The 27,073-nt window shown below is 51.8% G+C and overlaps 1 protein-coding gene across 1 annotated transcript in view; it reads right to left on the bottom strand.

Annotated features, from left to right (window-relative positions):
- Positions 1–27,073, bottom strand: part of LOC138510706 (BOS complex subunit NCLN-like) — a 426,819-nt gene that overhangs the window by 61,282 nt on the left and 338,464 nt on the right. The window contains exons 12-13 of the mRNA XM_069626473.1: positions 10,675–10,728; positions 8,721–8,799 (exon numbers count right to left, since the gene is read on the bottom strand). Of these exons, the coding sequence (XP_069482574.1) occupies positions 8,721–8,799; positions 10,675–10,728 (133 nt within the window). The remainder of the gene's footprint in view (positions 1–8,720; positions 8,800–10,674; positions 10,729–27,073) is intronic.

The raw sequence follows: 27,073 nt of genomic DNA, 5'->3' as shown, positions 1-27,073 counted from the left end.
AATCTCGCTTCAGGACGTGCGGTTCACAAGATACGGACAATTTAGTGGAGGTAGATTCTCAGAAATAAAGTAAGATTCAAATGACAGGTTTGAAATCACAGAATGGACACACGATTTCTATGCAGTTCTAAATAGGTGGAAATGGTTTGAATTAGATTATTTTAAACTAAGAGATTGGTTTTGTACAGCTCTGGCTGGATACTCACTCCTAATTTTGGAAGGAATGGACCTCGTCACAGATCTGGTCAACAGGTTTAGCTGCAGTTCTCTCTGCTCTGCTGGTCTGGATCTCTGGTTCTGGCAAAAGTTCTTGGCACTGCACAGCGGTCTGGTCTGGTCTGCAGTTTGTATACAGCTCTGCTTTCTGGGTCTGGTACTGGGTTCTAGGCCAGAATCAAACAGCTCGCCCGGCTTTTGAATAGTTTGGTTAGGTCGCTGGATTCTGAGGCCTCTGAAGGATTCAGCTTGTGGACTAGGCCTCTCTGCTACAAGTTCTGAAGTCTGGATTCTAAGTTCTGGTTCTGGAGTCTTCTGGCAAAGCGCTTCGCAAGAAATCAGTTTGAAGTGGAAAGTGAACATCTCTACCTGGGTTTCAGTGGCTCTTTTTATGTCTTTTGAAAATGGGTGGGAAGGCTGACTTTCTATGCTCAACCCTCTGAGGATCCTGATAGGCTATAAGATTCTCTGTCGCCTGACTGGGGAACTGAATTGTGAGTCATCCCATGTCATCAGTCATCATTTTTATGGCATACAGAAAGAACACTCCCCTTGTCACTTTGCACACAAATCTATTTTTGACTTAAATGCATATTTATCTATGTACAATTTTTCTAACATTATATGTCCAGTTAACATATTTTCTGTAGCGCCAAACCATCTGATCCCTGTCTTTGTAAGATGTTGTGTTCACTTCTAACAGAATTCTGCCATTTTCATCCAGAACACAATCGCTAAACTTTTCCAGAATTTACACAAATGTGCGCAAGGAATATGGGCATCAGATGATGAAGTGTCAGATTTTTAACATACAGATATTTGGAGTAATACCCTATTTTCCGCTACTACCCCCCAGAACATACCACAGAGTCCTAACACCTCTTAAAATGTGCACAGAAAAATCACAGGAATAATGATATTATTGATATAATTTTGACAATTATGTACTATGAATTATACATCTTTCTAAAATTATGCTCTGGCCCAGAGTGGTGTGGTTGCCCTAAGAACATGGGGGAATTTCTAGTTTGTCCACTTCCTCCAAGCTCAGCTGGCTCACAGAGGCAGTGCCCCTCCCATTTCCTTCCAAGAGGAAGCCATTTATGACCCCCTGATTTAGCAATTGCTTGGAGCAAAGGAAAGTTCATTGTTCTGTTTCACTGCAGTCCCAGGCACCCCTCCCCTGATTCAATCAGAGAGGTGTGATCTCCTTTTGGTGGAGCAGCAGAAGGCATGCCAGGCCTGTGAATACAGTTGCTGGGCAAGTTTCACATTTTTCTTCATTCAAATCAAACTTACAATTTTGACACATGCAGCTAGAACGCTGATTCTAAGTTCAAAACCATGACATTTAAGCAGTTGCAACCTATGTGACACTCAAAAGTAGGTCACTCATTTATTTTAAACATTTCGATTTTAGTGGCTTTAAATCCCATTTCACTTAAGATGCTGACATCCACAGCCCAGCCAGTTTTGTTATGAACATTATTTTAGGCTGTTCATCTTTCCAAATTTTGTATGCACACAAGACTTCATTCTACCAGATGTCTGCTGGTGCTCAGTAAGATTTTTGAATATCTTGCAATGTTTGAAATAGGCATTTTGAGCTTGCATTCAGAGAAACAAAGGTGATTTCAAAGCGCTTTTTGAGCTAACAGGCACTGCTGTTTTTCCTTTGGCACCACGTTTCACTCATGGCGCTTCTGGCCCATCACGCTCACACTGGTGGGTGGCAGGTCAGGCGACCATATTGGTGTGCACAAAAACTGCGCGGTTTTCCTGGATTCTGGCGCAAATGTGGGCTTTTCGGCCCTCTTGGATTTTCTAAGCCCACAGCACCAAATGTTGCAGCATAATAACTTGAACGTGGGTCGATACACCTGACAACACACAGATCCTACTGCCCCTCTCAGGCAACAATCATGATGACGCTACTACTCTCAATACCGTCTACCTGACCATCGGCGCCTGATTGGTTACTCACTGCCTTTGCCTGAACGACGAGAAGATCAAGCTACTCCTTGTAGTGGCCCCATCGGTGATCAAGAAGCTTGACCCCAATATACATCCTTCAACATTGATATGGAATCCCATTCCCAGTCTAACTGTCATCAAAATCCTAGGTGTATACCTTGACGCCACAATGTCCCTCTCTCAGCACATCAGCGCCATAGTCTCATCCGCTACCTCCACAAGTAAGTCAATAAATGCAGCCAGACTTTCCCCATCGCCAGACAGCTGCCTCACCATCGCCCGAGCCACTGTAGGGTCCAGGCTTGACTATTGCAATGCACTCTTTGCAGGCACCAGTGACATCAACATTCGGAAAATGCAAATAATCCAAAACAATGCCCTCACAGCAGCACTAAATATCCCTAAAAGTGAACATATCACGGCGGCAAGAAAACAAGCACACTGGCTCCCAATACGGGAGAGGATTATCCTCAAAACTCTTTCCATCACTCACAGATGTCCGTCCAAGTGCGCTCCGCTACACCTATATAACAAAATCACTAAGGCAACATCTACCAGACCCACCAGAGCAGCCTAAGCACACCGTATCTCAGCGGCTAAATACAAATGTGCCAAATCTGGTGGTTCTAGCTTCCCAGAGATTGCGGGCAAACACTGGAACCTACTCCCGCCTACCCTGTGCACTGAAAATTCCTATTGGACATTTCGAAAAGCATTAAAAATGTTATTGTTTGCCTAGCTGAAGCAAGTGAGTTGCCTCCTGTACCTACTTAAGAACAATGTATGAAACTATCTGTCACCTCTACACAGCTTCTGTATTGTCTTTGCAAGCTACAGCGCCCTGAAGCCCCAGGGCTTAGCGCGCTTTACAAATGTAAAAATAAATTAATAAATAGGGGAATCACACTAAACAGTAAAGGATACTTTTGTGAAGGTACATAAATTGGGTAACTCAAGCTGTCTCAAGGGCTTAAATATGGAAAAACAGTTCTAGAACAGGTTCCCTAATCTATCATGGAGTCTCAGGGACATAGAACCCAGGATTCTTCTTGGCTCATACTCTCAGTCTCAGGAATAAAGCGCACAGTTCACTTCTTCACAGATTCCATCCGAGGGATAAAGTACCCTGTCGTCAGGGTTATAGCGCCACGCTCTCTGTTTTGACTTCAACCACCAGCATGTACTTATTACCTGTTTCTTTATGGTATGTGTCAAGCTCAGCTGTTCTCACCCTCTAGCTACGTGTTCCTGTCATGGGCTCATAATATCTCTGATACAGCCCTGCAGGTAAGTATTTCTCCCCACTTGCTTAAGATCCTGACAGACTTTATAATGTCACCCATCAGCCAGGCCAGACCTAGAGAAGGAAAGACGCCTGTCTGCTGAGGGTGATATTTCAGAAACTGGCTGAGACCAAATCCAGAAAAAAGAAGCAGCGTGAGTCATTGGCCTGCGATGGGCTGTCTCAGACACTGGAAGGTGCCAGATTTTAAGTATAGAGAAAGCACAAAAAGAAAGGTGTATGCCTCCTACCAAAGACTAAGATGTTGCCTGACCCCGCAAGAGAGTTGAACAGATTATGGCCCAGGAGGGCGAACTGTTACCAGTGGGTTATAAAAACAAAGCCTGATGAAGACCTTTGGAAAATGGGAGGAAATCCTTGCTGGTAGGACAGTGTCTAAGGTAGCATCCATACCATTGGTCCAAGAGGGATCCCCACAGAAAGAGACTAATAATTGAGCCTGATGCACAGCCTAACGCAATGATAAGAACTGGCTGGTAGAAGGCACAAAGAATCAATGCTGTTCTTCTCCTGGGCCAGAAGCCTACTTGGGTGTAGGCAGGTTGTTGTTTAACTCAATAGGGTTCAAGATTTGATTGTACACCTAGCTCTCATTAGATTTTGCCAGGGTTGGTATGCTAGAGATTGGGCAGATGTTTGTGTGACCATTTAGATTTTCTGTAATGTTTTTGAGTCGCGGTTTCCTCCTGGCAGACTTGAAATCTCATCATGCAATACCCAATACCAGGGATGATTTCATAGGTTCCCAGTAGGGGGTGGGTGAGATTTCCATGCTGAGGATGACCTTATAAATGCCCAAAGGACAGGGGAGAGTTTGGCCTGTTACTTTCCTTTGCTAACTTGGTAAATGCCAGCTGCACAATGGGTTGCAACTTGCTGAATGTGAGTTGGGTTCCAGTGGGAGTAAATAGCAACTGTTGGCTAGCCTGCAATTCGCCATAAGGGTCATGGGACCCACAGATTAATATCAAAAATTAAAAAAGCTTTAGAAAGTGGTTAGATTCTGAAACTCTGATGAATCTTTGTGATTTGATCAGACTTGGGAACCACCAAAATGGTAAACCAACTTCAGATCCCGCTTGGAGAAGGTGGAACATCCGGTCCGCTAATGACTATGGGCCTCATTACACGGAAGGCGGTGAACCATGGTGCTATTAGCGCCATGGTTCATGCCGGTAAAATACCGGCACCGCCTTGGTGGAAAGGGGAATTACCGCCCCATTCCAAGGTTGGTGGGGCGGTAATTCCCCCTTCCACCATTGCCCTTCCCCATTCCCATTTTTGCCCCATAGGGCTCTATGGGAATGGGGAAGGCGCTAATTACGGTACCGCAAACTGCGGTACCGTAATTAGCTCCACTGGTCCCTTTGCGGGTTGGTTTTTAACGCCTGCAAAAAGCAGGCGTTAAATTTCCCAACCCGCAAAGGGACCTCGTAGTAAGGCGGTAAGGATTTATCGGTACCGGTAAAATACCGGTACCGGTAAACCCTTACCGCCTACCGTGTAATGAGGCATCTGTAACATGTCATCAATTAAAGATGTTGAATACAACAATACCGAATTTCGAGATGCACATTTCCCCGCAACAATATATGAGTGGGAGGGATTTAGGGTTATAAAAAATATAAGAAGGTGTGTGAGTGTTCAGGGGGGTCTTTCCTTACATATAATTGCAGGGAAATGTTTGAGAAACAGAAACAAAAAATGATTTTCGTTTTCGGCATTAATCGCATAGATCCACTATATCTATACATCTGCTTCAACGCGGACTCATTTTTCAGATTTGAGTACCATTACTACGGTATCTAGTGATTCTGCTTGTCTAACGGTTACATTCTAAATCCCAAGGCTGTGTCATGACAAAGCCTCTCATTTGCCTAGAAACATACTTGTAAATAGTGGAAATAAGATCATTTGGCACTATAAGAATATTGAACACTTTTCAGCTCTGTTCTTGGGTAAATTGTGTAATTAACCAAACTGGCTACAGAAGTCATTTTCTTTTAGATCCTAGTTCTTTTAATTTACAGACTAAAGAGCTTTTTGAAGCACTTCCTAAAAAAACATAGTCCATCTCCATACTTATGATGAGAGAGTGGTCACTGAAGAGAAAGAGGTGAGAAGGTAAATTAGAAGGTTGTCGAGGGCTCGTGGGGAGGATTATGCAACTTTACAAAGATTTGTATGAAAAACAAAAGAAAGATGTAAAAATTGGGTTAGTAACCATAAGCATCACATGTACATCCTGGATAGTAGTATAATGCAGGCACATGGGAGGTAAGTCACATACTTGTTTATTGGCAAATTGCTCCTCAGCCTCCTTCACCATTCCACGTACTCCTTCAACCACCTCTCGTTCCAGAACCTCCCCATCATCTCAACCCTCAACAATTCCATCTTAGAACTAATGATACTGCCTTCTCTATGACATCATGAGTGCTAAAACTATGTACAGTAAGAACTAGAAATGCACAATATGACACACCTCCCCATTCCCCAATGAACAATTGAAAAAATAAACTTCTTATGACATGGTCCCACCACTTGAAGACCACCTCCCTCCATGAGAACTCACATTCTCCCTTACAGCCAATCTCCCTTTGTTCCAAACACGTCGATCCTCCAATTGCACTGCATTGTCAAATTCCTTTGTCACTCTGTGGGAGCCAGAAACTCTGCTCACATTTCTGCACTCTTCCAGGCCTTCCCAAAAACTCTAGTTAGAGTAATAAGTAGCAGTAGGATGCACCCAGATAGCGTTGGGGAAAAAGTTCACTTTAGTGAACAACGCGTTCTTTTACAGCACTAAACTGCGCTGATAAAACTGGTTGGGAGGAAGAGAAAGCGAGAAGACGAACTTCAGGGAGGTTGAGAGGTACAAATACACGGTTCTATGACCTTTGCCGATGGGAGTCTTTTCAATGTATACCCAAATACACATGCCAACTTGGCTGCAGTCAGAAAATATGCTACTTTCCGGCCGTGGTTTTGGTGTATTCCACTGAATCGTTGATAAGTGTATACTCTGTGTGTGTTGGAATTCGCAAGTAGGCTGGAAATGGGTGAGAAGCAGAAGAGTGTTTCGGCCTAAAGTGGAGGGAATGGGATTGAAACACAAATGCATTATCTTCAAAATGGACTCACAGGCAAGAGAAATGATGATCTGGGCAGCTGATACTCTTGGACAGCCTTTAAAAAGCCTTTAAAGATAACAGGTGAGATTGCAGTAAACAAAACAAAAACAAAGGGGTGATGGCTGGAAGGTTTAAAATGAATCCTAACCTCTGGCATTGATCTGGGAGAGCATGTGGGTGGGCGTGGGTTGAGGTCTATGTGCACAGATCCCAAGCAAATTGTTTTGTCTTCAGTAGTCAGAATGTATTGTCTGTGATTACTTCTATTTCGAGTGTATTGTGTGTGTGTCCTGTGCTTACTTATACTCCATGCGTAGTATTGCTGAGTATGCATAAATCAAGCGTATTGTTCGTAGTTGTTGTGTGTGTGTGTGTGTGTGTGTGTACATGCGCATGCACAATAAATAGACGCATATATTTTTGGGAATCCAAACCAGGGGCGTCTGACCGAATTACAGATAGTTTTGGGTTTTAAAAAAAAGGAATCTGTGGAGTTTGACTGATCAGATTTTCATACTTGTGGTTTGCTTCTCAAAAGTATATCTTTTTTGGGTTTCTGGAAAAGCTAATGCAAAAAGATGTTTTCTTGCACAGTCCTATTGTCCTTGTTACTGAACAGAATTTGGCACTAAGTTTTCCAGTATCCTGGCGGTAAATCCACCAGCAAACCAGCAAACGGTAAAACCGTTACCGACACCTGACCTGTATTACCACCAGATTATAGGTGCCGACAAGGGTATGGTATTCCACATGCCATTGACTCCATAGGACTCCAAGGGGGGAAGCTGGTATTACTGATGGTGGTGTGCCTGACTTACTTCCAGCTTTTTAAGTCAGGCAACTCCACTGGCAAACTTGTAGTTTGCCGGTCCAGAAAAGTGCCTGTATATGTTATTCCCTGCACTTATCATGAGGCTCTCGTTAAGGAGGGAGAGGGGAATACATTAAAGGGTTGTCCTGACATGTTTCCTCTCCATGTGAGGACTCTGATCCCAATTGTGGAGATACAGCAAAAAACCTAGAATCATGGTTTCTGTGGGTTCCCGTGCATCCACGCCATTTTACACCCTCAAGAAAATTAGGTTCTATGTATTCTTTCTGTACAGATGTAGTGTCATACAAAATGTATGTCTAGAGTGACGAGACATCCCGGTTTCGCTGGGACTATCCTGGAAATGAGTCCTCTGTACCATGAGTTTTCTCCAGTGAAATACTTCATACCAGATTTGCGGAGTGAGTCGGTAGACCTTCCTGAATTGAAACTGCGACTGCTTTGGGAGAGCGCTTCATCACCAATTAAAACAATATCTAAACCAAATAACTTTCATCCTGTCATTTTGTTCATTGACACCTAAACCCAATCTCCCACCATCCCACGGTACCCTGGTGCACAAATGCATTGCAAGTACATGTTTTTTGCAACTGGGCAATTTTTGCTAAAAACTTGCAAAATTGCACTTACAGTGGTGAAATGTTTCTGCAATCTGCGCAAAATGAATAGGTTGTAGTGTAATGGAGTGACAGGAGAAGTGCATGTAACTAAGTGACAGGAGTGATGCCAAGATGGGCGCAAGTAGTCATGTTATGTTAGGTGATATTTGTATAGCGCCTGCTGCCATTGGTATGGTCTCAAAGCACTGTGAGGATGAACGCCCTTTGGAAGACCGGAGTCTGTGTTTAAAAGTAATGAAAGGAGAAATGCATGTGTGCATTTATAGCCAAATCGTAGGTAGGTAGAGAATGGCCAGGTCTCTAACAGCAGCCGATATTGCAAAGGTGCGAGGAATGGGTGCTCTGCGGGTGCAATTACCAGCAGTATCAACAGGACTATCAAATCCAGGTGGCTGCTAAGGCCGCTTAGTAAATGGTGAGGGATCATGGGAGTTGTAGTCCAAAACATCCGGAAAGCCACAAGTTGCATATCCGTGGCCTATTTTAATGGAGATTATCCAATGCCTAGAAAAGATGACTAGTTAAAGCATAGATGTTATCACATTTAACACACTCGAAAAATGTAAGCTGCTTTAATGTCAAATCGTCTGAGCCTAACACAGACAATTACAGCACCTTGCATTCCTTTTATCGTCCCATACCTGAATAGCTTGGTGGACAATTCCCAAGTATGCGGCAATGACCAGGGCCACAAATAGGTCAAAAACAGCTGGCTTTACCCTGGGGAAAAAAGAGAGTATAGTAACGTATGAACTGTTTATAAACCAGGCCGGTTTGGCGGCCCATGTAGTCATATCATTTAAGTCTGGACAAGTATTTCACTCATGCAATCTTTCTTGTAATGTTTGGGTAGTTCAAAGAGTTGTATGACAGCACAGGGAAGCACAGAGAAGAGGGGGGCTGCTATATCTGATGAAAAGAAGTAACAAGGATGGATAATGAAAATCTCCTATGGATTCCAACATGCGGTGGGTTCCAGATTGAGTAAAGATGAGCAATACTAAGGATCATGTTAAAATTGAAGGTCTGTGCGCAAAATAAGGGAACCTGATCAAATTCAAAAATCGAGTGCAAATTGAAAGGCCATGTTTAAATTCAGTAATTTGCACTCTAAGGAACATGTGGATATCCAAGCATTAATAGCAAATTCAAGGATAAAGGGCAAATTCAAAAATCAAATCCAGACACAAGAGTCCTGGTGGAACAAATCCAGGGAAAAAAGCAAATATTGGGATTGTCTGCAAATTCAAGCACCAATTTCCCCCGTTATCCATCATGTCCTCAGCTTGGAACGTTGAGCTTCCCTTGACTTCATACCTCAATAAAAATGACTTGATGACTATTGATGACTCTCATGAAAGTGGAATTTGGCATCCTTTGAAATCAGTAAATCATCCCTAAATTAGTTACTTCGGAGTGTGTTTGTTAAAGACAGACATTTTGCAGATGTCAAACAGCAGGGATAGCATATTCTGGAGACGGTAATATGTGGTTTCATCAAACACACTTACCTCGATCACCTTTTGTCTACTCTTGCTGGTTATACAACCAACCTACATATATATGTATGTTAATTGGAAATGGAGGGAGTTGGGTTTGGGTGGGTAGTGGGTACACTGGGGACCCACCCGCACATTTAAAGTAAAGAAAAGTGGACGACCAATAAGAGTCACACAAAAGGTGGTCAAGGTAAATGTGGTTGATGAAACCACATAGAATCCTTGGAGACAAGCATAGTGGGCCTCATTCCGAGGATGGCGGTAAGGGATAGCGGCCACCGGTAACGAGACCAGTGGCGGTGATCCCTTACCGCCATACTCCGAGTTCCCTTTGCGCCCTCGCCCTTAACGCCTGCTTTGAGCAGGTGTTAAAGTCGAGGGCGCAAAGGGGCCTCCAAGCCAATAACGGTGACCGTAATGAACGGTCACCGTTATTTGCATCTTCCCCATTCCCATTGAGCCCTATGGGGGCTCATTTGGGAATGGGGAAGAGCCTTGGTGAATGGGGAATTACCGCCCCGCCAACCTTGGAATGGGGCGGTAATTCCGCCATCCACCAAGGCGCTGCCGGTCCGAGTACGGCGTCAACCAAGGCGTTAATAGCGGCATTGGTTAGCGCCGTACTCGGAATGAGGCCCAGTGTCTTGTCAGGAGTGAAGGATAGGCCGCAGACTGAGCTGGTAATACAATGGAGCTCAGGAGGAAGACCTTATGGCAGACATTTTAGATCGGTGGCTGGGAAGCTTCAAGGAGGATTCCATTTTATTCCTGATCACTCATGAGCTATCAGTGAAATGGAGCTGCGTTCATCAACCCATCCGATACTAAAATAAACCAAGTGTTCATGAAAAATATTCCACTATTTTATAATTGCATTTCATTACATGCATACTCATTGCACATATCTTGAATAGCAAGTGTGGTTTTAACATTCTTTGGGGCAGCTAGCATGGAATAACATTATACACCTAAAGATGTGCCAAATGAAATGGACTGAAAAGATTGCTGTCCACATGTGCTTTGTACACTTAATTGGATCAGTGAAAATGATGGTGGACAAATTGAAGTTTCCCTTCGAGAAGAGGGCTACGTTTACCTGTATGAAGTCATGGTTTGTTTCAGCTGGTCATAGAAAACAAACTCTGGTTCCCTAGAAAACACAATCAGACACAGAGGCATAAGATCATGTGTCTCCACCAACATACCACCAGAAGTAGAACATCTAAACAATACATTGCAAAAGACATGCAATCAGAAACATCATTGGCAAAAGTAATTATGAATAACACTGGATTTATTTCAATTCGTCATTCATTGGTCAAATGTTAAAATGGCACATTGAGTCCCAGCACTTCAAAGTTCTATTGGGTGTGGCGGCGGAGACACACAAAGCAGTGGGGGGCCGATATGACCATGCGCAGATGGCCGTCAAGTTTATAATGCAAACACTATGCACACTGTAACACAGGGCTCTTCAGGCCAAGAAAGAAGGCAAGACCTTAGTGTTAATTTCAACAGCTTTATTTGGGATTTGTTTAACAGTGGGGCAGCTGAAACTAAACAAGGTCCCACACTCAAAGTAAATGTTTCAGAATAGGTTTCCTTGGTTCTATGGGGGACACTGCCTGGGGGCAAGCAGGTGACCTTTCATCAGGTAGGACTTCTAATAGGTTTCCAGAAGGGGTGTGATGTTTTTCAGAAAATGGATCTGGATATGTGTTTTTTTTTTTTAGATTTAGTTGATTTGTAGTTGAAAGAACATTACTTAATCAAATATGATGTCTAGGGTTCTATGCTGGTCAGATGGCGTAGGTGGGGTTCGAATGATCGATTGCCAAGGGAAGGGGGATTCACAATGCTTTTATCAAACTTAAGAATCTCTGTTTTGTCTATGTTTAAGCAAAGCCCGTCAAAGGTATGGGACAAGCATGCAGTTATTGATGTATGTTGAGGGAGTCAGGGCACAGTTGAGTGAGGATTTTAAGGTAATTACCATAGCACTGGATCTGGAAGAGAAGGAGTTAAAGAGAGATTTGTGTGGTCTTTGGTAAGCATTGAAAGGACACAGATGAATGACAGAGCATTGTTGGACCCAACAGGGTCGGGCCAAGTTTAAATGAAATCACAAAAAATATATGGTCTGATCTTGGCATTTAGGAAAGAGTGGCCCACTCTATGATTGGAGTGATGCACAAGACAGAGGTCATCATTACGGGTTTGGCTATAATTTCGGTGGTAATTCTGCCAGCGCTAATTCTTCTGGGGCTAATTTTTCCAAAGGTATTCACACACATTTTCGGTGAAACTTAATTCGAGTGGTAAAAGGGGCTGTAATTCCATTACCGTCACTTTTTCCACTTACCACCCAACTCATAATAACCCCAGAGGGTCTCTGATCAATCAAGAGCCAATACCTCTTTAAAGCGGTCAAGCACTGTCTCAACCCTCTACCCGCCCCTGCCATACCACACTCCATCGAAAAATCCACCGCCATTAATATCTTCATCATTGACAAAATCAGCAAGATTCGCTAGTTCATAAACACCAGCTCTGCATCACGTCCTTCCTCGTGAAATCTCCACTCCCTGAACAATATTCAATACACTCTCGACAGATGACCTGGCATAAAACTTTGGCCGCCCAAAAACCACATTGTATACAGACGACATCCTCCCAGCATCCATCCTCAAGACCCTCCCCGCAGAAACTCTCCTTGCCTAGATGGAGATCATCAACAGTTCTCTAACTCAAGGCACCTTCCCATTGACCCTAAAAACAGTACAAATCCTCCTTCTACTAAAGAAACCGACTCTGGATCCCGACAACCTAGGTAACTATCGCCCCATCACCCATCTTCCCTTCTTTGGTAAGATCATGGAGAAAGCAGTAGCCACACAACTGTAGCAACATATCGACAGCAACAATCTTCTACAAACCTACCACTCCAGGTTCAGACCCAGATGCAGCAAGGAGACAGCAACCATACACGTGGTCAATGACACCCTCAACATCCTTGGTGATGGCCACGCCTTCCTCCTGGTTCTACTTGATCTCTCTGCTGCTTTCGTCACAGTAGACCACCAGGCGTTTATGGACACCGTCCATCGGCGCATAGGGATCAGCAACCTTGTCCTATGTTGGTTCAACCGCTACCTCTCTGACTGCCAGCAGTTTGTTCAGATTGATTCCTCTAGATCGCCAACGCTACCCATCACCTGTGCAGTCCCGCAGGGTCCCATCCTCTACCCAGTGACCTTCTATCTATACATGCAGCTGCTGGGAGCACTCCTAACCACACACAACATGCACATCCACCAATACGCTGACGACACACAGCTATAGCTCAAGATTGACTCCATCAAGGTTCATCCATAGGCTCAAACCTACCTCTCACTGATACAGTCTTGGATGTCCAGTGCATACTTGAAGCTCAACCCCTCCGAATTCCTACTCCTCACCAACAATACAAAACACCCAGACATACAGACCTGGCTATTAACCATGAACTCTGAGGGATTCGAACCTGAGCACACCCCATGCGCCAAGTCCCTCAGGTTCCACATTGACAAACACCTCTCCTTCAAGACACACATAGCTAAGAATACTCAGAAAGCGAAAAGGCAAGCCATTCCTCCCTCCGGACAGCTTTGGATCTACCATTCAAGCACTGGTGCTATCCCACCTGGATGGGGTAAATGCCCTCCTCGAAGGCCTCCCGTCGTCCTCCCTTGTGCCCTTCTCAGAAGTGTCCTACACGCGGGCGCCTCATCAAGGGTCTATGCAGATAAGGCAAGGGAGAATTAAGTCTGAATGGTGGTAAGAATAGGATGCAATGGAAGTTCAATAAATTAGAGAGTGCTAGAGAAATAGTTCAGGAAGAGCTAAATGGTCATTTGAATAGAATGAAATACAGGGGAATAGAAAAGAGTGCTGAATGGGTCATTGAGGAGTTTAAGAAAGTGTTGATCAATATCCGGGATCTGGTATTCCAGATTTGTAGCACAAAATAATTACAAGAGCAATGTAAGGAAATACCGACATCCAAAAGGAATGATCATGATGGAGGGGAGTGATACAATTAGAAAAAAAACAGCTCAGAAGGGACCTTGAAGAAATAATACACATTCATGTATATCCTGGGCTTGTAACCTCGAATAAAAGATTAACAGGGTAATTCATAGAATTTCGCAGAAAAGTGTCGCAAGCGGCTGAAGCAGAGTGTCCGCATGCGATTGTCTGCGCCAGGCACGTGCGCTAAAACCGATTTCCGCGCACAGCGTATTCATGGATTATAGGCTCCCAAACCAGCCGTGGCGCAGAGTATCGCAGCGACCCTGCAGCAGCGCCAGTAACGCCCCCAAGAACGCCCTCGCGCAAGGAAAAGCCATCAAAATCGATAAATCATCGCAAAGGGCAGCGCTAACCCTGGACCAGTCCACAGGGCTGCCAAACAAGGAACGCAAAGCGGGTAACGTGCATATCAGGGGTACGCGTGAAGTTATACACGCGATTAGCCAGGGTACGTGTATTACAGGGGTACGTGGGAATTATCACACGCGATTTTGCTGGGTACGTGTATTACAGGGGTACACGGGAAGTTCTACACGCGATTCGGCTGGGTACGTGTATTACAGGGGTGCGCGGGAATTCTCACATGCGATTTGGCCAGGTACGTGTATTACAGGGGTGCGCGGGAATTATCAGACGCGATTTGGCTGGGTACGTGTATTACAGGGGTACACGGGAAGTTCTACACGCGATTCGGCTCGGTACGTGTATTACAGGGGTGCGCGGGAATTCTCACATGCGATTTGGCCAGGTACGTGTATTACAGGGGTGCGCGGGAATTATCAAACGCGATTTGGCTGGGTACGTGTATTACAGGGGTACACGGGAAGTTCTACACGCGATTCGGCTGGGTACGTGTATTACAGGGGTGCGTGGGAATTCTCACATGCGATTTGGTCAGGTACGTGTATTACAGGGGTGCGCGGGAATTATCACACGCGATTTGGCTTGGTACGTGTATAACAGGGGTGCGTGGTAATGATCAGACGGGATTTGGCTTGGTACGTGTATTACAGGGGTACACAGGAAGTTCTACACGCGATTTGGCTGGGTACGTGTATTACAGGGGTGCGCGGGAATTCTCACATGCAATTTGGCCAGGTACGTGTATTACAAGGGTGCGCGGGAATTATCACACGCGATTTGGCTTGGTACGTGTATAACAGGGGTGCGTGGTAATGATCAGATGGGATTTGGCTTGGTTAGTGTATTACAGGGGTGCGTGGGAAGTTCTACACGCGATTGGCCAGGGTACGTGTATTACAGGGGTACGTGGGAATTATCACACGCGATTTGGCTGGGTACGTGTATTACAGGGGTACACAGGAAGTTCTACACGCGATTCGGCTGGGTACGTGTATTACAGGGGTGCGCGGGAATTCTCACATGCGATTTGGCCAGGTACGTGTATTACAGGGGTGTGCGGGAATAATCACACGCAATTAGGCTGGGTGGGTCCTCACAGGTGTTCCCTGTACACCCTCCACGGCCCCTGCAGGCAGCCCACAAAACAGGGGACTACCCTGCACACCTGCTCATGTCCCCCTGCACCCCCACCCCCCTGCCACCATGGGCAGCCCCCACCAGGCCCCCACTCATGTCTCCCGCCACCCCCACCCCCCAGCAGTGCAGGGTCAACCTCCACCAGGCCCCCACTCATGTCCCCCTGCACCCCCACCCCCCAGCAGTGCAGGGGCACCCTCCACCAGGCACCCACCCATGTCTCCCACCACCCCCACCCCCCAGCAGTGCAGGGGGACCCTCCACCAGGCCCCCACTCATGTCTCCCACCACCCCCACCCCCCTGCCACCATGGGCAGCCCCCACCAGGCCCCCACTCATGTCTCCCACCACCCCCACCCCCCAGCAGTGCAGGGTCAACCTCAACCAGGCCCCCACTCATGTCTCCCACCACCCCCACCCCCCAGCAGTGCAGGGGCACCCTCCACCAGGCACCCACCCATGTCTCCCACCACCCCCACCCCCCAGCAGTGCAGGGGCACCCTCCACCAGGCCCCCACTCATGTCTCCCACCACCCCCACCCCCCTGCCACCATGGGCAGCCCCCACCAGGCCCCCACTCATGTCTCCCACCACCCCCACCCCCCTGCCACCATGGGCAGCCCCCACCAGGCCCCCACTCATGTACCCCTGCACCCCCACCCCCCAGCAGTGCAGGGTCAACCTCCACCAGGCCCCTTCTCATGTCCCCCTGCACCCCCACCCCCCAGCAGTGCAGGGGCACCCTCCACCAGGCCCCCACTCATGTCTCCCACCACCCCCACCCCCCAGCAGTGCAGGGTCACCCTCCACCAGGCACCCACCCATGTCTCCCACCACCCCCACCCCCCAGCAGTGCAGGGGCACCCTCCACCAGGCCCCCACTCATGTCTCCCACCACCCCCACCCCCCTGCCACCATGGGCAGCCCCCACCAGGCCCCCACTCATGTCTCCCACCACCCCCACCCCCCAGCAGTGCAGGGGCACCCTCCACCAGGCCCCCACTCATGTCTCCCACCACCCCCACCCCCCAGCAGTGCAGGGGCACCCTCCACCAGGCACCCACTCATGTCTCCCACCACCCCCACCCCCCTGCCACCATGGGCATCCCCCACCAGGCCCCCACTCATGTCTCCCACCACCCCCACCCCCCAGCAGTGCAGGGTCAACCTCCACCAGGCCCCCACTCATGTCCCCCTGCACCCCCACCCCCCAGCAGTGCAGGGTCAACCTCCACCAGGCCCCCACTCATGTCCCCCTGCACCCCCACCCCCCAGCAGTGCAGGGGCACCCTCCACCAGGCCCCCACTCATGTCTCCCACCACCCCCACCCCCCAGCAGTGCAGGGTCACCCTCCACCAGGCACCCACCCATGTCTCCCACCACCCCCACCCCCCAGCAGTGCAGGGGCACCCTCCACCAGGCCCCCACTCATGTCCCCCACCACCCCCACCCCCCTGCCACCATGGGCAGCCCCCACCAGGCCCCCACTCATGTCTCCCACCACCCCCACCCCCCAGCAGTGCAGGGGCACCCTCCACCAGGCCCCCACTCATGTCGACCACCACCCCCACCCCCCAGCAGTGCAGGGGCACCCTCCACCAGGCACCCACCCATGTCTCCCACCACCCCCACCCCCCAGCAGTGCAGGGGCATCCTCCACCAGGCCCCCACTCATGTCTCCCACCACCCCCACCCCCCTGCCACCATGGGCAGCCCCCACCAGGCCCCCACTCATGTCTTCCACCACCCCCACCCCCCAGCAGTGCAGGGTCAACCTCCACCAGGCCCCCACTCATGTCCCCCTGCACCCCCACCCCCCAGCAGTGCAGGGGCACCCTCCACCAGGCCCCCACTCATGTCTCCCACCACCCCCACCCCCCTGCCACCATGGGCAGCCCCCACCAGGCCCCCACTCATGTCTCCCACCACCCCCTCCCCCCAGCAGTGCAGGGGCACCCTCCACCAGGCCCCCACTCATGTCTCCCACCACCCCCACCCCCCAGCAGTGCAGGGGCACCCTCCACCAGGCCCCCACTCATGTCTCCCACCACCCCCACCCCCCAGCAGTGCAGGGTCAACCTCCACCAGGCCCCCACTCATGTCCCCCTGCACCCCCACCCCCCAGCAGTGCAGGGGCACCCTCCACCAGGCACCCACCCATGTCTCCCACCGCCCCCACCCCCCAGCAGTGCAGGGGCACCCTCCACCAGGCCCCCACTCATGTCTCCCACCACCCCCACCCCCCTGCCACCATGTGCAGCCCCCACCAGGTCCTCACAATCCCCAATCAAGTGCGTAATGGTCAGCCTCCACAGCCAAAAAGCCCTACCAAGTAACCCATTCACCCACATGGAAATGAAAACACATGTTACACCCCCAATGTTCATGAAGCAAATGAACCCATGTCCGTCACACACATATTTTCAAATTGAATGGGAAAACACACAACATGACATGCATGAAACCAATGAGATGAAACCACACAGTGAACAATGGAAAAAAAAATGTATTGGACAAAAATACGAATGGTAAAGAAAGAAAAATAACTACAATGTAAATGTTAAAAAATAAGCTGCATGTCCGCATAAAAACACAAAAGTAGAAAATCAAATCCAAAAAATTTAGTCCAAAGTGAAATGTAAAAACTCTCCATGCAACAAAGAACTATGTACAAAAATAACAAGGGTCCATCATCACAACTGAACTAAGGAAACCTCCTAAAAAACCTACCTAAATATCAACTATATACAAAAAGTGGAGCAGTGTCCGTCGACTCAAATCATAAGAAAAAACAAAGGAAACCTAAAACTAAAGAACTATATACAAAGGCGGAGGGCAAGTCCAGCGGCTCACTCCATGGTGTTCCGGGCCAGGGCATCATCGAACTCCTGTTCGATGTCCCGGAGGCGGTCCAGTTCCATGGCCCCGTGGGTCCGCAGGGACGACGCCGTGTCCTCCTCCAACCCCCTGCGGATTGCTTCGAGGCACTCGGCCCGCCTCAGGGCCCTCCGCATGGAGTTCTCCGCCCTGACCATTGTGAGCCGCGCCTCTTCCGCCCGCCGCCGCTCCGCACCTATGGCGTGGCCCAACCGCTGCCACACGGAAGACACTCTCTGTCCTGGGTCCTCCTGCCCTCCGGCCGATGCCTGCCCCTCCGATGTCGAAGGCCCCGAGCCTTCATGGCTCCCACCATGTTGCTGCTGCTGCTCTGCCTCTGCCCGTGCACTGCCTCCTGCTGCCTGCACATCCTCTGCCGGCTGGGGTGCAGTTGTTGATGTGGCCACCCCTGCTGGACGTCCGACTCCCGACTGTGGCAGGGATGCCTCCTCCACCAGCCTGGCCGCACTGTCAGAGGCAGCTCCACAGGGCACCCAGGTGACTGATGGGTGGGAAGATGGCACAGAGGACGACTGGCGCGTAGGGGGTCCAGTTGAGGAGGGGGTCGGAACAAGCCCCATCAGACGGAGGAATCCGGTCTGGGTGACCTGTCCCAGCAGGCTGACGTGGTCAACGAGCCATTCGAGATGACGTGCAGTCTCTCCATGAAAAGACTGCAGGTCACCTCGCATGGCCCGTTGACGCAACGCCACACCAGCCAGGACAGGCTCAACCCGGACCTGGATAGCCACGTCCGCAGGCAGAGGAAGGCCAGTTGACGTCAGCTCATCCCCTGCCTGGAAACGGGTCTGGACGTAGGCATCCCTGCTGGTGCAAGATGATGCACGGACAGGATCGGGGACAGGATTGCACACAGGCACCTCCGCGGCGGCCTGTGCTGCCTCCTGTCCCTGGTCCTGGACTGCACCACTAGCACGAGTGGGATCCCCACCTCCAGACCCCGTCTCTGGTGCTTGCACGGCCTCGTCCTCCACCAGACCCCCCACCAACCTGGATGACTCCGTGCCATCTTCCCCTGTTGGGCCCTGTGGGGTCCCAGCTGCCCCTTCTGCTGCCGAGGAGTCCAACTCCAACCTCCGCCTCTTGGACCTCCCCCCGGCAGCTGCGGCCTGGGACGCGGCACCGGACTCCTCACTCCCCGACGAGATGACAACACGGGAGGGGAGCCGGGCCTTGCGTCTCCGGCTGGCGGTCGGATCCCCGCTGCTGTGCTCCACAGCACCTTCTCCGCCCTCTTCATCAGTTGACGCTGCAGACAGGGAGAAACAAAACACAGGCATCAGGGCACTGTACAATGGACACATACACATATGACAGTTGCACATGAGTGGCATTGGCAAACCTCAGACATGTCATCACAATCCCCAACACACATGTCATTGCAACTCGCACACATGAGCCATACCACAGCCATATCGCAACTGCCACCACCATCCATACACATACAACAGCATGAGCAGCCAAAGGTGACCCAGACATCACATGCAACACAGGAAGTGCACCACACATGTACACACACCACCACACTTGCATGCATGTGTACACCTCTGCCAAGTGTCGCACTGTTCAGACGGGCATCCATGTCACATCTGCCAATCAGGCTTACACATACCGCAGTCACATGCATCCATGTTGCATCACTGTTGCACCCTTGTCAAATACACACACATGCACATGTACACAGTGCTCATACATGCAGCCCAAAACAACATACATGCGTGACATCACGGACATGTCTACTTACATACACATACATACAAACATGTGTGCACGCACAACTGCATTTGCCATGCAAGCCTACACACACAAGCACCATCCATGTCTCACACATTACAGCCCTTGCATGTGTCAGCCCCACGGCCATGTACACCCCCACCCATACTCGACCCCATACAAACAGATGTGCAACCTGCACAATACCGAATAATCACCACACGCACTGCTCACAATCAGGATGCATGTACACTCACCGCTCGACTCCAGACGGGTCTGCTTCTCCAGGACCTGGACGTGGAGCGCTGGGGATATGCATTCCAGGACCCCCATCTGTTCTTCCGACAAGTGGCCCCGGCGCCCCTTGGCATCCGCTGCCTTCAAGAGGCGCCGGGCCTTGTTCAGGGTCCTGGACCTGAAGTCCTCCCAGCGCTTCCTGACATGTTGTAAGTCCCGGACTGCCACCCCCTCCGCGTTGATGGCAGTCACGATGTCAGTCCAGATCCGAGTACGTCCTTCCTTGTCGGCGCGGGAACTTCCGAAGAGGGCATCATACTGCCCCAGGACTTGCTCCACCAGGACACCAACTTCGGTGGCACTGAAGCTGGTGCCCCTCTGCCTCTCTGGCCGGGGGTTGTCAGTGGTCACAGATGGTGTTTGCCCCGACATGACAACCCCAGAGGCAGGAGTGGGTGGGCAACTGGGTCCTGGGGCTGGGCTGTGGAGCGATGGAATTCCAGTCGGGAGTCTTCGGTTCCAGCAGGGGTGGTCACAGCAACAGCACCCCTGGCTGATGTGCAGGCAGCAAATGGCAGTGCACGTGGGCAGCAGGCAGTCAGGCAGCAGCAGATGGTAGGTGGGAGCGTGCTCGGGGCTCTGGGGGGCAGTAGTTCGGCCTTCTGGGCAGGAGCGTGGTCTTCCGTGTGCTTACGCGTGGCCAGCTTGGTACGGAGTGATTTGGCACGTGAAAATCCTGCACGTCAGCGTGAAAATCGAGGAAAGGCCCTTAGCGCGTAAGCGCGTCAGCACGCATACGCGATTCTATTGGACCAAAGGCCCTCAGCGCGTAAGCGCGTCTGTGACGTGACCCGCACGGGTGTTTCCCACACAGCACGTGATGACAGAGCACACGTGGAAAGACTGCACGTCAGAGTCTCATCGCGTGTGATTGGTGGAAATGGCCCTACACGCAGAAGTGACAAAGCGTGTAATTGGTGGAAATGGCCCTACACGCAGAAGTGACAAAGCGTGTAAGTGGTGGAAATGGCCCTACACGCAGAAGTGACAAAGCGTGTAATTGGAGGAAATTCCCTACACTGCAGAAGTGACAAAGCGTGTAATTGGTGGAAATGGCCCTAGCGCGTACACGCCGCGTAAGTGACGCTGGACGTGTGGGCCTGTACAAAAGGTACGCGTAGAACACCACTTCCTTGTACGTGCTTTTCGTGGAGAGCGAGTGGGTGAATTCTGTACTTCTTGTCGTTTCACACGCGATTTACTTCACGGCGTTTCAAGTTCGTATTCCCTGTTACCTCTGACAGCTTTTTCTCTTCTTTCGCTTTTACTGGTTTACCTGGGCCTGTTCCCTCAAACAGTGTTCCCTTCTACTGTTGTCCTGTCTCCTCAGACAGCGTACAAATCTTCTTTTGGCGGGGGTGTTGCCAACCAAACGTGCTCCTTTTACACGCTCGTTTACCAGGCAGACGGTGAGTCACGCACGTATCTAACATCTGTGCTTGCCCCGTGTGTAGCCTACCCCTTCAGAGGTCATTCTAGGCTGCGTGTGACACGCATACGTTCATTCTTGTGTTACTGGGTGCCACAGCGTAGTGCAGGTTTTTCTTTCTGCACACGTGGTCTAGGAGGGGTTGCGTGCACGTCATCTCCCTTTTTTGGGGCTCCTGTGCGTAGCGTGACCCGACATCTTTCCCCAGGGGTTACAATCAGCCTTGCAAGAGCACTAGGGTACAATTACCATCTGGTACCCAACCCCTTTGACCCCCTATTGCCCAGGACAATAATTTCCAGCCACTCCCATACGCACATTTACATCAGTGCCAGTGGGAGGCGAGGATTCCGTAAGGGTGGCAAAGGTGGAAGAGCCACAAGTGGTGGCCGTGGTGGATCCGGTAGGGGACGTGGTCGTTACTTGCAGGGTGAGCCTGTCCCCCCATGTGTGGAGGACCAGTCAAGGGCACCCATAATCCCCCCCCCCCTCCCGTTGAGGCTGATGTGGCTGACACCATCCATGCTCAGCCCTTGTTGGACCAGCCCATTGTGGCACCAGATCTGGCTGACTCCATGGCTGACTTCCAGGTCAGCAGGCCTATGACACGTGCGCTGGTGCACGTTGATGTCACCATGCCACGTGCATCTGGGCCAGCAAGGTCATCTGCTGCACCAAGGAGGCAGGGCGGAGAGGCTGCAGGGGCAGCTGCGGCTCCATCCACCCCAGCCCTCACACACCCAGCCAGGACAGTGTCGGTCCTAGTCCATGCTGCTGACATTCCCCCTGACACCATCACACTAGAGCCAATGCCTGCACCAACTCCCATGCTGAGTGTGCAATCCCACACTCCTGATACAGAGCCCACTAGGGCTCCTGCCCCTAGTGTCCAGAGCGGCGCAGGACACTCAGGATCACCACCACCTTCCAAGCGGAAGAGGAAGAGTGCTCGTCCGGCACTGGCTGATGCCCCAGACACGGCTACACAGTCCGGCCCATCCAGGAAGCCCAGCTTCACGGATGACGAACTGAATGCACTTGTCGAGTATGTGTCCGGACATGATAACGAGATGGTCATTGTTGCAGGATCCAAGACCACACCTGCACAACGCCAGGCACACTGGCAGACCGTTGCGGACATCGTAAGTGCCCTTGGAATCGTGAGGCGCACAGCCAATGATTGCTATAAGCGCTGGAATGACCTAAAGCGCAGGGCAAAGAGTAAGCTGGCCTCAAGTCATGCCGCAACTCTAGTGACTGGAGGTGGGTCTCCAGTAGTAGACATGGAACTCACTCCACATGAGTCAGTCGCTGGGACCTACGTCACGGAGGAACAGATCCAAGGCGTGGGAGATCTGGCTGATTACGAGGCATTGTCCGGTGAGTGCACATGCATGTGTGTGTCATCCATGTGCATGGTGTGTGTGTGAGGGCTTCTGTTTGTGTGCCAGGTGAGAGTGTGTGCGCCTGAGTCGTATGGGTCAGCCATGTGCTTCATGCAATCCTTCCTGCGCAGCTGCATTTGGCCATAGCAGTATCCCTTCTGCCAACAGTAGACATCTAGCCCAACTGCACGCCAGTTGCCCTTGAAGTGTCACGTTGCCACAACATATTTGCTTATTTTTCACTGTTCATTCAGTCAGTTTGTTTGCATTCCACCACTTTCACTAGGCATGTCGCTGTCCACTAGTCACATGTCTGACATGGGTATGGTAAAGTGGAGTGACTTTGTTACCTGGATATCATTTGTACACACATGTCCCTGTGCAATTGGACCATTTCAGACTGGCAGCTCCAGGTGAATAATCTGACCTGTTAGAATTAGAAAAGCGATTACATGCGGGAACTGGACTGAATGAATAGGTGCTGCCCTCCTCTCCATCTTCACTCAATAGCAATGGTACATGCCATCTGTGTGATGGCATGTGTGTTTCACCTGGCAATCACAGGCCAATGTGTGATGCCACTGCCAGGCAGCATGCAGAAAATGTGTTCATCTTCCATCTTGGTGTCATCAGTGTGTGCCATTTGCCTGCACTTCATACGCAGTGAGGGTGCATGCATGGGAGGGTTTTAGTCATGTGGGACATGTGTCAATCAAGTACTGGTTCTCTTGCTTATCAGCCCTCATTGTGTGCCATGGTGCTAATGCCTGTTTCCATTTCTTTGTTTTCATGTCTTTGCAGGGGAAGACGCACCTGATACTGCTGGGGTTGTGGAGATGGTGCAGACCCAGGAGGGGTCCGAGGGCCGACCAACCACCAGTGAGGGACGTGGTGTGGTGGTGGGGGAGAACCCACAAGTGCTGCAGGTCGTGCTCTCAAGGGGTGTCTCTGGCTGCACCTCCCCCGAGCTGTACTCAGGTGTTGATTCGGATGAGACCTACGTGCCGTCGCAGGTGAGTGTTCCAGGGAGGGATTCTGTTCTGTCTCACCCACCTGCACCAGGGTCAGAACCCTCCATGGGGATGTCAGTGTTGGCAGCTACGCCTTCGGTGGTTACGGATGCAGGGTCACACTCCGCGACATCTGATCCTGTTCCTGGGCCAGCAGATCAGAGGGGGAATGCAGTCCTGCAGGCTCAGGCAGTGCCGGCACAGCAAGGCGCAGTTCGCCTTGCCCCAGACAGGTGTGGTGCCCGCCGACGTGGTGGCCGTACGCCACCCGGCAATACCGCATGGGAGCAATCCATTTACGGTATGGCAACCCAACAGGCTGCATCATCCGAGATGATGGCTCAGGCCATGGATAGGGTGGCCACTTCCATTGTCCCCCCAGAAAGTCTGATGGAGCGACTAGAGCAGGCAACCGACTCCATCTGCCAGTCACACAGGGAGGACATGTTGGGGTCCAACAGGGACAGGCGGGCGGCACTGGCGACTCTGCAGGAGGCCATCTCCATTGAGTCCCAGGGCCACAGGGAAGCCCTGAGGCAGGAGCTCCTTCACCTCAGGACGACTCTTGTTGAGCTTGAGGCTTCAACACACCAAAGGACAGAACAGCAGCTGGAGCGTCTCACCCGTACGCTCTCAGCTGAGATGCAGGCAACGAGGGCGGAGGTCCGGGCATCCCGTGAGTTGTTGCATGGGGACCTCCGCACACTCATCCTCCAGAACCAGACCTACCACACCCGCATGCTTGCAGCCATGGAGGAGCAGACTAGGGCCTTGCGTGGGCTGCCTCCCATAGTGCAACCACCTCCGGATGCAGCTGCACAGGGTGATAATAGCGACAGCAGTGATACTCCCACAATAGGGTAGCCGTGTGGGCCATGAGCCCATGGAGGTGTTTTATCTTCCCAGGATCCACGCAGGTGGGTTCTGGTGTGCATCCTGTCCTCGGACCTCCTGGGTGGCCTCCCCAACCCCCCCGGGCCCATCAATGGCCATTTTTTATTGTTTCTTATTTTTATTTTTATTTTGATTTCTTTTATTCCCAATTTTTTTGGGACGATTTGTTGGCTTCCGTGGTTCCTGTGGGCATACGCTGCATTGTGGCTGGGCACATGCAGGCTTGTAATGTATTTGGTTCAGATGCTTGGGTTTGAGTCACACACACCCCTCCTGCTTCCCGTTTACATGGGCTTGCAAAGGGTGTGCCCAAGTGACAGTGAATTACACAGTGACGTTGGACTCCCATGAGCTGTGTGGGCAGTCTGTAGTCAATACTGTGTATACATTCCTAGTGCATATTGCTGTTGTGTTGTACACTGCATGTTGCATTGATGTGTAACTCTTCTTCTGTGTCTACCTCCCAATTTGCAGGTCCCTTCCTCATGTCTACACAAGGACCTCTAGTCTGGAGATGGGGTCCATGTTGGCAGCAGTGCACCTACAACTCTACATGGCGCCAACACTGCACAGTTGGTAGTGGTGGGAGACATGAGTGGGGGCCTGGTGGAGGGTGACCCTGGTGGCTGGGGGGTGGGGGTGGTGGGTGACAGGAGTGGGGGCCTGGTGGAGGGTGCCCCTGCACTGCTGGGGGGTGGGGGGTGGTGGGAGACATGGGTGGGGGTCTGGTGGAGGGTGACCCTGGTGGCTGGGGGGTGGGGGTGGTGGGTGACATGAGTGGGGGCCTGGTGGAGGGTGACCCTGGTGGCTGGGGGGTGGGGGTGGTGGGAGACATGGGTGGGGGCCTGGTGGAGGGTGACCCTGGTGGCTGGGGGGTGGGGGTGGTGGGTGACATGAGTGGGGGCCTGGTGGAGGCTGCCCCTGCACTGCAGGTGGGTGGGGGTGGTGGGAGACATGAGTTGGACATGGGTGGGGGCCTGCTGGCAGGTGCCCCACAGTGCTGGGGGGTGGGGGTGGTGGGGGACATGAGTTGGACATGGGTGGGGGCCTGCTGGCAGGTGCCCCACAGTGCTGGGGGGTGGGGGTGGTGGGGGACATGAGTGGGGGCCTGGTGGAGGGTGCCCCTGCACTGCTGGGGGGTGGGGGGTGGTGGGAGACATGAGTGGGGGCCTGGTGGAGGGTGCCCCTGCACTGCTGGGGGGTGGGGGGTGGTGGGAGACATGAGTGGGGGCCTGGTGGAGGGTGACCCTGGTGGCTGGGGGGTGGGGGTGGTGGGTGACATGAGTGGGGGCCTGGTGGAGGGTGCCCCTGCACTGCTGGGGGGTGGGGGGTGGTGGGAGACATGAGTGGGGGCCTGGTGGAGGGTGACCCTGGGGGGTGGGGGTGGTGGGAGACATGGGTGGGGGCCTGGTGGAGGGTGACCCTGGTGGCTGGGGGGTGGGGGTGGTGGGTGACATGAGTGGGGGCCTGTTGGAGGGTGCCCCTGCACTGCTGGGGGGTGGGAGGTGGTGGGAGACATGAGTGGGGGCCTGGTGGAGGGTGACCCTGGTGGCTGGGGGGTGGGGGTGGTGGGTGACATGAGTGGGGGCGTGGTGGAGGGTGCCCCTGCACTGCTGGGGGGTGGGGGGTGGTGGGAGACATGAGTGGGGGCCTGGTGGAGGGTGACCCTGGTGGCTGGGGGGTGGGGGTGGTGGGAGACATGGGTGGGGGCCTGGTGGAGGGTGACCCTGGTGGCTGGGGGGTGGGGGTGGTGGGTGACATGAGTGGGGGCCTGGTGGAGGGTGCCCCTGCACTGCTGGGGGTGGGGGGTGGTGGGAGACATGAGTGGGGGCCTGGTGGAGGGTGACCCTGGTGGCTGGGGGGTGGGGGTGGTGGGAGACATGGGTGGGGGCCTGGTGGAGGGTGACCCTGGTGGCTGGGGGGTGGGAGTGGTGGGTGACATGAGTGGGGGCCTGGTGGAGGGTGCCCCTGCACTGCTGGGGGGTGGGGGGTGGTGGGAGACATGAGTGGGGGCCTGGTGGAGGGTGACCCTGGTGGCTGGGGGGTGGGGGTGGTGGGTGACATGAGTGGGGGCCTGGTGGAGGGTGCCCCTGCACTGCTGGGGGGTGGGGGGTGGTGGGAGACATGGGTGGGGGCCTGGTGGAGGGTGACCCTGGTGGCTGGGGGGTGGGGGTGGTGGGTGACATGATTGGGGGCCTGGTGGAGGCTGCCCCTGCACTGCTGGTGGGTGGGGGTGGTGGGAGACATGAGTTGGACATGGGTGGGGGCCTGCTGGCAGGTGCCCCACAGTGCTGGGG

The sequence above is a fragment of the Ambystoma mexicanum genome, chromosome 6p (assembly GCF_040938575.1).
Source record: "Ambystoma mexicanum isolate Mex_15411 chromosome 6p, UKY_AmexF1_1, whole genome shotgun sequence".
In the NCBI taxonomy this organism is placed as follows: Eukaryota; Metazoa; Chordata; class Amphibia; order Caudata; family Ambystomatidae; genus Ambystoma; species Ambystoma mexicanum.
Note: the sequence above shows the minus strand (reverse complement) of the source record. Positions and strands in the feature narration are given on the sequence as shown.